The following is an 11,304-nucleotide window of genomic DNA, read 5'->3' on the forward strand; positions in this document are numbered from 1 at the left end:
GAGGACTAATCCGATGATGTCCATCACAAAAAGCTCTGCTTGTAGAGAGCATCCTTACAACAAAAGAGGCACTGAATGTGTCAGCTCTGGAGCTGGTCGGTGCTTCCCTAACCATCTTAGGAACAAACTTCGTAGTATTCCTGGTGATTCAGTGGCATGGCAATTTGCTCGTTGCTCCAAATGCAGATCCCTCACATGCTTACATAAATACACCCACTGGGACGATTTTTAAAATGTCTTCCTCTTCTCTTGAGGGTTCACTTACAAAGTTGGCTGATACTACTATGTAAACAGAGAGCCTGATTCTCTTCTCACGTACCCTGATTATACCCAAGAGCTATATCTTTGGCTTGAATGGATGTATTTCTGACAATCCAGACATTCATTTCAGTGTCCTTAATCTGAGTCAGATAGCTGATGTAAAGACTAACAGGTGGCAGAAAGCACAATTTCCATACAATAATAGTACTAGATTTTGTGTTAGTTCTGAAGGATAAAGACACGGCTGTGTCTCAGTTACCAGATAAGTGTGTGACATCAATGTACTGCAGCGTTAGGAAAGGCAAATGAGATCTGAGGAGGTATAAATTGAGGTGTCTTCCTCCTCCAGGGGAGATAATTATGCATTAATGCCCTAATGAAATTTCAACCAACATACTGTGTACTGTTCCCATCACTCATGCCCAGAAATGATGAACTCCAAGTATAGCAAATGCAGAGCAGAACATTTACATGAAAAGGGCCCATCTCAAGACAGAAAGCTGAAGAGCACAGGAAAATGAAGACTAGGGAGAATAATCCCACCCCAGAAACACACCAGGAAGGGGGAAAATGCTCTTTAAACTGAAGGACAATGCTGAAAGAAGGTCAAATAAATATAGACCAGCTAGAAATAATTTGGGGCTGGAAACAGAAGGTGGCTTCTGACAGTCAAAGAAATGCAGCTTAGCACGGCTGGGGCAGAGCCCTCTACAAACAAGAGGTGTCAGGATCAGCGTCACCGCCCTCCGCCAGTTCCCCAGGATGTGCAATGGAGCAGAGCAGCGAGCTGCCCCGGCTGCTGGCCTTGAGAACCTTGCAGAAGTGCTTGGGGTTTTGCCTCTGTCTGGTTCCTTCCTATTTGTGTCTTCCTGGTCACCAAAATTGTGAAAATAAGGCAAATCTATCCATACTTGTGAAATTCCAGTATGTTCAAATCAAAAACCTTGTCTTCTCGCTGGCTCTGGTAAAACCTGCTTCCCCCAAACACAGCGTTTTACACCTGAGGCCCGGGGAGGGAGGGAGGAGGCATGCAGCCGGCACTTTCAGCACCAGCGGCGTGGGGTGTTGGCAGGGCGGCAGAGAGAAGGCGACCGGGGGGAAAAAGAAAAAAAGAAAAAAGAAAAAAAACACCCCAAAGCCAACTCCGCTCCCCGGCGCTGTCCAACGCTCTGCAGGGAAACTGCGCCCGCCGCCCCGAGGAGCGGGGCTGCCGCCGAGGGGCTGCCGCCAGCCCCGAGCCGCTTCTCCCCCCCCCCCCCCCCCCGCCCCCCGGCGTGACTCACGGCGATGTCTCATCCCCGCCCGCCCCCGCCGAAAACTTCCCCCGGCAACTTTCCGGGTGCCGGACCCCCGCTCCCCCCGACGGCAGGGGCACCCGCCCCCCCCAAGCCCCGTCGGAGTCACTGACGGCGGGGCAGCGGCGCCGGGGGGGGATGTCGTAGGTGCTGCGTCAGCGGGAGCCCGACGGCGATTGGAGGAGGCCGCGCTCTCCCCGCGTTCGCTAATTATAAAGTGCCGCCGCCGCCGCCGCCGCCCTCACCCGCTCCGCTCCGGCGCGCCCGGCCCCGGCAGCGGGCGCTCGGCTCGGCGCCCACCAGAGCCGCCCTCACTGAAGCTGTCAGCAGCCGCAGGCTGTGAGTTTCCCTCCCCCCCGCCGCGCCCCCTCCGGGGTTTCTCCGGAGGCTGCTCGGCCTCGCTATAAATAACAGCGGCTCCGACGCCGAGGCTCCAGCAAGGCGCAGGTCGCTCCCGGGACCCCCGAGGGGAGCCTGTATGTGAGTGAACTGCTCTGCTTGCGGGGAGGACCGGGGGAGGGCCGGCCAGGGGCGGCTCCGCCGGGGCTGGTGCCCGTCGTCGGGGCGGCTGCTCGGGGCGCTCCGGTGGGAAACCCTTCCCGGGAGGGGCTGCCGTCCCGTCCGTGCCGCTCCGCGGAGGGTCTTTCCCCCTGAGGCGCGGGCTTTGCGGGCAGGGCGGGACAAAGTGTTTTGGGACGAGCGCTTTCACCGGACGGGAGCTTCTGGTCGCTTCATCCTCCGGGTCCGCTCCCGCTCCGGGCGCAGATCCGTTGCCTTGCCGCTGCCAAGCGCCTGCGTACCTTAAGCGCCTGCTAGCCTCGCAAGCGCAACGGCCGCGGCTCCAAAAAGCGTGTGAGTTACCGGAGTTGGGTGCGACCCAGGACTTGGTTTTAAACCGCCGCGGCCGAACAGTTTCGTGCCGCCCTTTCCCGCCCCGAAGCTGGGGGAGGCAGTGCCGGGGGTGGGAGCGGGGGGGAGGCGGCTGCCGGCTGACCTCTCCTTCTTGCAGCCCCATGGCGTTGCTCCTGAGACTCGGCTGCTCGCTGCTGGCCCTCAGCACCTGCCTGCTCCCGAGGGCGCGGGCGGACTGCGGCCGCGACTGCGCCGCCTGCGCCTACCGCCTGGGACCCCGCGCCGGCATCCACCCCTTGGTAAGCGGGAGCGGGGCCGGGGGGGGCCGCCCGGCCGCTTCAGCGCCGCGGAGACCCCCTCGGCCGGGCCGGGCCCCCGCCCCGCCTTAACTTCGGGAGGGAGGAAAGGGGAAAGGGGGCAAAGGAGCGCAATAACAAAAATAAATAGTGGGGAGGCGGACGGGGTCGCTTGGAAGACCCGTTTTTGAAGGGGGGAGGGAGGCAGGGAGGAGCGGGCCCCGGGGCGCTGGGGAGAGGGCGAGGCGGGCGGGGGGGGGGGGGGGGTGGCGCCGACACAAACCCAGCGCCCCCCGAGGAGACCCCCCGGCCCGTCCTTCCCTCCCGCTGCCCGTCAGCGAGCGGCGGCTCTCGGGGGGGGGGGGGGGGGGTCGCCCCGCGCCGGGCAGCTCCGGGGGGAGCAAGGAAAAAGCCGAGTGAAAACGTAAGGGGAAAGAGAAGTCTGGCCGGAGACTGCAGCTCTGCAGGGGAAGGTGGTCGGCAGGGCGGGGGGGTGTGGAGGGTCCCGACCCCCGGCCGCGGGCTCCCCGGCAGGATGAGCTCTCTCCAGGCAGGATGGCTGTCGAGCTGAAAAGCAGCGGATCTGCCTGAAATCTCACAAAAAAAGTAGGGTTCAAGCCTGGTTTGAGTAGCAGTACCTCCCGCTGCTCTTCCTCTTTGCACGGTGCTGCGCAGCGCTAGGAATATGCCTGTGAAAGATACCTTTGACATTCATTGTCTCCTAAGACAAATTATGCTAAGTAAACTCCAGAATGCGGGGGGGTGGTATCTGTAATTTTAATGATATTGAAATTATTTAAAAGTATAGTCACAGGGGCAACTCAACTTGAAATTTAAGGATCGGGGTCAGTGAAAGTCTGGGCTCCCTCAGTCCTCCCTGAAGAAGGTGGGAACTCAGGCTGCCGAGTCCTTTGCCAGTGGCACCTGCGGTTCCTGACCTCAAATAGATGTGTATCGAGGCATCATGCTCTCAGCACATCTAAATGGTCTGAAAAGTTTTATTCCTAAGATGTGATCGATTATTTGGGAGCTCACAAAAGGAAGGATGGGACCCTATTCTTAAGCAGAATTAGGAATCACTGAGTGCTTCTGCTTACTCCAAAAGCAAGGACTCACTCTTAACCACAGCAGGTTCATAAGGGCAATATTCTTAGGAAGGCTGGCAAAACAGTTTTTTGCTTACATTAGCTTTCAGTCAAACTTTAGCTTTAAAGGCAACTAAGGAAAAAAGTGGTAGTTTCCTCTTTTGGAGGGAGGGACACATGCTTTTCGGAGTGTATGTTGTGGGTGTCTATATTGATAATCTCTCTTGTACACCTTCAGTAATTATTCAAGAAAGAATCAAAGTCTCATTCCATGACAACAGTTATTAGTTGAAATGGGAAAATAAGCAATGATGTGTCATATATTCCTCATACACGTACAAATAGCTTTTAGAAACAAATGTTTCTAGTAACATAACTGATTTTATCACATTGTATCTGTAAGATGCAAGATTTACCACATTGTACCTGGTCACTCACACCTATGAGATAGCATATGTTAGTTTGGCCACAGGGGGGTATTTAAACTAATTGAGAAGGGAAGAGGAAGGGAAAGACCTATTCTTGCTTTGATTTAGAGCAATTTCAAAGTCAGACTGAAACTGAGATCATATTCTTTTTACGGCATAACTATGATATATAATAGCAAGCATGTAGTGCCAGTTAAATAAATTATTGTTGCAAAATATATAAATCCCTTTAATTTTCTTTTGATCGTATCAAAAAACATATATAAATTTCTCAGACTAAAATGGGGCTCAACAGATAGGTAAGGCCAGAGGTAGAGAGCTGGTCAGTTAGCTATTAGAGAAAACTGTGCTGGGGTTTAATTTCACGCTTTTAAAGCATATCGAGATCCTTAGAAAACATAATCTACAGGCAGAATAAATGTTTCTCTTATTGAAAATATTGATAATTTCTTGTTTAATTATTGTGGTATAAAAAACCATGGGCAAGGAAAACAAACCCACTGGATTCTCTTTTTTCCAACTGAAGAGTGTGGCTTCACAAGAAGTAAATTCCCCTGACACTACAGAGACAGTAGTAGCTAATGTGTATGTTATTATCTTTACATGACAGGTTACGAGAGATGCATACAGGTACTGAAAACTTTTTTTATGTCTTGGCCTGAAAATTTTTCATTACAGTCAGAAGCAACACAGCTTAGGAATTTTTCCCCTTTCTGATTGTCACTACTTTGTACGTCAAACTAGCAAAACCAGAAGTTTGATCCTGCCTAAGAGAGCCTGTATTTCTACATTTGACTTGGTACACATTTGAAAGATCTGTTCCACGAAGAGAAACTAATGATAACAGACAGAAATATAGCTTTAGAGCTGTGCAGTGTGTTATATACTGAGATACTGAGCAGTACAGTACAGCTGGCTTCTTTGCAATGACAATGCCGTGTAACTTCTTTCGTAAAATTTCTGAATGTTGCTTTTAATTATGAAGATTGAATACACTTCTACACTTTCATTATGAAGTAAACTGCAATTGGCTTTTAGCTTCCCAGTAGTAAATAAAACAAACAAAAAAAAATCATAACAATGCACCCGAGCGTAAGGGAGGTGCAGGAACTGTACGTGTGGCTTCCTTTGAAACAGAAACACAGGGGCACCTTGACATACAGGACCCTTGATCCATCTTGTCCGGTATTCTGTCTCTTAGAGTGGAGACTACCATGTCCTTCAGAGAGGGATATGAAGAACTTCAGAACAGACAGTTAGGAAATCAGCTGTTCACAAAAAGCAGCCCTTCCAAGCCACTCACAAAGAGAGGCTCGCTCATGGTCTTTTAAAAACAAGTAAAGCTAAGACAAGGTGGCAGTGAGGTGCTTGTTACTATCAAATCGTTCTCAGTAAACCGCATCCGTTTTTCAGGCCTGTACACTAGAATGTGAAGGAAAGCTGCCTTCTGCCAAAGCCTGGGAGACCTGCAAGGAGCTCCTGCAACTGGCAAAGCTGGATCTTTCTGAGGATGGCAACACTGCTCCGGGAGACAAGAAAGAGCTGGATGAGAACCATTTGCTTGCAAAGAAGTATGGAGGCTTCATGAAAAGATACGGGGGGTTCATGAAGAAAATGGATGAGCTCTATCGGGTAGAACCGGAGGGCGAAGCTAATGGGGGAGAAATCCTGGCTAAGAGGTATGGAGGGTTTATGAAGAAAGACTCGGACGACGATGCCCTTGCTAATTCCTCTGATCTGCTGAAGGAGCTTCTAGGAACGGGGGATAACCCTGAAGCGGAGCATTACCGAGAGATAAATGAAAACGACGGGGACATCAGCAAAAGATACGGAGGCTTCATGAGAAGCATAAAGCGCAGCCCTGAATTGGAAGATGAAGCTAAAGAGCTGCAAAAGAGATATGGTGGTTTCATGAGAAGAGTGGGCAGGCCAGAATGGTGGCTGGATTACCAGAAACGATATGGTGGGTTTCTTAAGCGCTTCGCCGACTCCATTCTCCCTTCAGAAGAAGATGGGGAAACTTATTCCAAAGAGGTCCCAGAGATGGAAAAGAGATATGGTGGATTTATGAGATTTTAATACCTTTCCCTTTATCCCTTTTGTCCTAAATGAGAAAGACTGCCTTATTGGTCATAACTTATTGTAACGTGTTGCTTGTACTGTACAGTTTTTTACTGTCCTTGGTTAATGATGCAACCTGCAATCTGTTGTTTCAGGTTCTGTGTTCTTTCAAGTCAAATAACTAATTTCTGTTTTAGTCAAGTTTCAGTCTGTATTGTATTTTCCATGCTAGAACTATTTTGATTACTGTATCCATTTTCTTCAGAGGAAGTACATCTACAGTAGAGTTGCTTAACTGTATATACAATAAATTCTTCATCCTAACTGCATAAATTCTGAAATGCTGTTTATTTTCTCTGTCATTTAATCAAACATCATCCCAATTTTTCTTTAAGCAGAGTAATGCCAACCTCTTTTCTGTAATTACAAAATTTGTATTCCACACACAACACCTGAAACAATTTGTCTTTAGTTTTCTCAGTTTCTTAGAATACTAGAATAATAAATATACTCTAAAGTGGATATAACTGTATTTGCTCTAACTGCTCTCATTTTAACCAGTTAGCAGAATCAATGTTTAAAGCCTAAATTTATAATTCGTAGTGTTCAGCCAATTCACATGGGGGGGGAAAAATCATAAGCGTGTTTGACTTAAAGCACTGAAAACATTTCTCCAGTGCACAACACAATGCCATGTTTGATTAGTTACACCTTTTTTATCCATCCAATATAGGATTGTACAGTTGGCCTTAAAGTTATAAACACTAACTAAAAAGAACAGTAAGTCAGTTTGTGCACAATAAACATGACCCAAAACTGCATAAAAAACTTCAAAATCCTAATTTTACAGAGCACCAGACAAATGGTTTTTCATGGAACAGCTTTGTGTTTGATTCCTCAGCTGGTATAAATCACTTCGACACTCCTGAAATATGGGAAACTGCTGATCAGTCTTTTCTATTTCAAACAAAGGCAGTATAAGTAAATCTGAGAACAAACAGAAAACCCAATACTAACACTACAGATCCTTTGGCATTTACATAGGCGGCACTTACATCAAAGGCCAGCTCCATCCCAGTGTACGCTTCCTTCCATAATTCTGACTGTCCCCTTAGTTTCCTCGAGCAGGCGTCTGTGGGCACTTTTCCCCCACCTACTGCTACTAGTTACTAGTTTCTTCCCACTTAAATTAACGTGATAAAAATCGCTTTGGCCACAGGCACTAAAAATAATTTCAAGACATACGACCAAGACTTACAAAACTACAAGTGTAGTATTTAAAGTTTCTGCAGCCAAAATCCTCGAAGCTGTTTAGACACCTGATTGTTGCTGAAATAGTTTATGGGAGCTAGATGCCCGAAACCATCTGTGGCTCTGCATTCAGCATCTGTATTTCAGTTTTGCACAGTACTACCTGTTGACACAAAGGGTAAATTAAGGTCTGACTTTTCTTTAACTTCAAGTCAACAGGATCTTCTAGGTACTCAGGACTTTTAAAAATTAAGCTGTGTTTAAATATGCACTTAAAAGCCTCATCACATACAATTAGTTCTAACAATTTTTGGCTTGGCCCTTAGAGGATGATATACGTGGTCTGAAGTGGACAAAATCCTACCGAAGTGTTGATAAACCGCAAGGCGTTCCTTTTCCTTCAATAAAAAGCAGGGCACCTGTTTTCCTCTTCCTGCTGTACAGAACTGATGATACCAAATTTTAAAAGGCAGAAAATACAGATGCCTGGAGAAGCTCCGTGGCCTTTTCAGGATTCAGTTGTGTTCCCTATCACCTTTCTAGAGAGTCCCTCAGGATACCACCAGCCACAGGAAAAGTTTTCTTCCCGTTCTTCCCTATGCATGGGATGCAGGCATCAGCAACAGGTTTGCTTCAAACTTACTTCAAACTCCAGAAAGAACTAAAATGACAATGCAGTTGCATCCTTAATCTTTCCCTTCAACATTTATTCGCTTCTTTTCCCTAAAACTTACTTACCTGTAATTTAGTCAGAGAGGCCCTTGCCAGCCTTCTAAAACAAGCATTGTTGTACTTGATGATGCAAAAGGTTTACCAGTTGTAGTCACCCATCCTTCACAGTTAACAAAAAAATTGGTGATTTAATGAGGAATAAAACTCCCAAAGCTCTAGAGACCTAGTATGTATCTTGCAGAATGAAGTGTTTTGATCTACTAAACCTTTGCATTTATATCAATTTATATAGTAAAAAAAGTACTTGATACAAATATCTGACTGGGATATAAGCATGCAACCCAAAACAGGAGTGAAGGCAAGCTAAGTGGAGGAGTAAGTCTCTTCCAAGGTTGAACAGGCAGGTGGCAATGTACATGGAAGAGGGATGCGACTTTGATTCTCTGAATAAAATAGCAAAGCTGCATAGTCCTCATGCCTTCCATTATAATTGAAAACCTCTCCAGTCAGACACCTTCTTGCTTTAATAGTTATAATTTAAAAGATGTGAAATTAGAATAAGATCTAATTTCTTCTGTTGTTGTGGAATTTCTTACCTTATGACTTTCAGTGATGCCATCACTTAGGGGCTCTCTGACACTAAAGTGTTCTAACATTCTCAGTAATTAACATTTTAGACTAAATCAGCTCAAAATGCACCAGTGAATCAAGCAAGGTTTCCTGAAGTCCACTTTACTAAATCACAAATCAAAACTAAGGTTGCAGATAGGGTCTACTGGGCTGGGAGATGAAAAAGGGCATCTCATTCTTGGTCCAGGTTCTGAAAGGGTCCCCTAATTTTCCTCTTAAAATACATTCCTAGAACTGTCACTTCATCAGAAGATTATTGAAACAGCTGTATTGCTTTATATAAATAAAAGCAGAAAGGAGGAAAGCCTGATGTCTGGAAAGAAAATTAATTGCAAGAGTATTCTGAAGGAAGAAATGTCATCCTGAGGCCAAAAACCAGATTCTACATTTCCTTTCCCTGGCTTTTATCATTGCCTTGGCATTTTTATACGGCAATCAATATTCCAGAGTATGATCAAATATAATATCATTGGTCTGAATACTGCGTAATGAACAATGAATGGTAGAAGGCTCTAGACCAGTCAAAGAGACTAATGCCTCTGCGTGAGGAACAAAAGGAAGAAAAAGATGATAGTCTAGGTGAGGTTGAGGCAAGGATGAGTTGGGCTTTTTAATAGGAACTAATTAGAGGAAGGAAGAAGAAAGAAAAGAATTTCCTGAACCAAATGGAGTTCACATAAGGGAGCAGATCATGAGGGAGAGAGAAGCTGATGAATACAATGATTTCTGAATACCAAACTGCGTGCAGCTGGAGCTCTGCCTGAAAACCTAAGCTTAAATCTTGGGCTAATGCGGAAAGGTCACAGTGCCATTCCCACATCTCAGATGAACTTGGCATATTCTATGAGCTGAAATATGCAGAGCATAACTTTGAATTTCCTGGGGGTTTTTTCCAATAAATTAATATGTAGTATGATATACAATAAATATAAATAACCACAAAATCATTATTACATTAATTATTTTGTAATTATGTCTAAATAATTATAATAATTTACTTTATAATTGTTTATAACCATATCATAAATACAAGTAATTATAACATCAATGTTGTTAGCTGTTTCAGATAATGTTTCCCAAGATAGAACCTTTATAAGAACAGAAACATGTTCTAATTTAATATACTGAAATAAGTATTATTAAACTGTGTTCAACATAGACTCTAAATATGTACTGGCTCATTTTAATTCTGAAGGGAACTTAATTAACAAGAACCAAAGTTTTCAATGTATGGTGTATAAGGGCCTCTCTGTCATTAAGGATGGTTTTGGAGGCCTACATAGAAGGCAAAATGACAAATTCATAGCACAACTCCACAGTTTATGTGCATATCTCTGCCACAGAAAGTTTTCTTTACAGCTTTCTTCCTCAAGCACTACAGAGCTCAGCTGGACACAAACAGCAAGATTCCTTCTTATGCCAAAAAGAGCATCCCAGAATTTGCAACCTAAAAGGCAAATGAATGGTTAAATTCCCTGACTCTAAGTTGCTTTGAGAATGAAGAAATTCCTGGCATGGGTTAGCTGGCCCCGAAACCCATTTTATTTACAGTGATGTACTGGGACAACCCCAGGGAGCGTACCACGCTTCTGGCCTTTCAAAACACTGAAGTGAGATCTAAAAAGTCACACAGAGAACAGTGAAACCACTTCCCTATCAGAGTGAAAACTTTCATGCTTCTCTTCAGTTCCCACCAAGATGGGTGATTCAGGCATCACCAAAGAGATCCCTCTACCTGATTAAGCTTTGCAGCCTGGTCTCTTTCTCCAAGAGCAGCCGCTTTGGCAGTGCACAGACTTCATCTCTTCCACTTCCGACCACCTCTTGTAGAAAGCCCTTTGTCAGCTTCCACTCACAGCCTTGGCTGTAATTTCACCACCCACTACACTGAGGTTTGCTTTCTGACTCAAACTGTGAAAGACAATTGTATACATCTAATTGGAGCATGACTAAGACCTCCAGTCCTAACTATGGAGGTTAGGTGGCTACTTTTAGGTTTTCTGCTTTTAATATTTCGATCATAATCCTTTGCTTCCCACAGTATTAAAAATAGTTATACGTATCAACAGGAATGCACTGATTAACACATCATATCTGTATCATAACTGTGTATCATAATATCATAACTAATATTGCAGTTATAGACCGCTACTCCACCCACCTGATAAGGGTAGGGAGCTATCATGAATGTAGCTGTAAGCAACGAACAGGGTAGCAAAGCCAGCTGTAAATCATTAATCCGAGCATTCAATTACTAATCCCATCAGCCTCATTTAAAGCATTTAAACTGACAGTTGCGTATCCAATTAACTGTTGCTATAGAAAACGAAAATGCTTAGAGGTATTCGACAGACAAATCTTTACTAGCCCAGCAGGGATTTAGTTTAATTAGATTGTGACTTTACCTAAATTGAGCATTTAGTGTAATCCTTGCTGAAACCATGGAATGAAATCTCTTAAGGTTAAACAGTCA

At 45.3% G+C, this 11,304-nt stretch overlaps 1 protein-coding gene across 2 annotated transcripts; it reads left to right on the plus strand.

Annotated features, from left to right (window-relative positions):
• The first annotated feature begins 1,844 nt into the window (after window positions 1–1,844).
• On the plus strand, window positions 1,845–6,795 carry PENK (proenkephalin). 2 transcript variants are annotated; one of them, XM_076332207.1, is made up of 3 exons: window positions 1,845–2,036; window positions 2,566–2,707; window positions 5,631–6,795. In XM_076332207.1, the coding sequence occupies exons 2-3, from the start codon at window positions 2,570–2,572 to the stop codon at window positions 6,294–6,296; spliced, it is 804 nt and encodes a 267-aa protein (XP_076188322.1). In that variant the 5' UTR covers window positions 1,845–2,036; window positions 2,566–2,569; the 3' UTR covers window positions 6,297–6,795. The 2 variants fall into 2 exon arrangements, with proteins under 2 accessions (XP_076188322.1, XP_076188323.1); XM_076332208.1 differs by having other exon boundaries at window positions 1,845–1,895.
• Window positions 6,796–11,304: the final 4,509 nt, after the last annotated feature.

This window comes from Aptenodytes patagonicus, chromosome 2, assembly GCF_965638725.1.
Source record: "Aptenodytes patagonicus chromosome 2, bAptPat1.pri.cur, whole genome shotgun sequence".
Classification (NCBI taxonomy): Eukaryota; Metazoa; Chordata; class Aves; order Sphenisciformes; family Spheniscidae; genus Aptenodytes; species Aptenodytes patagonicus.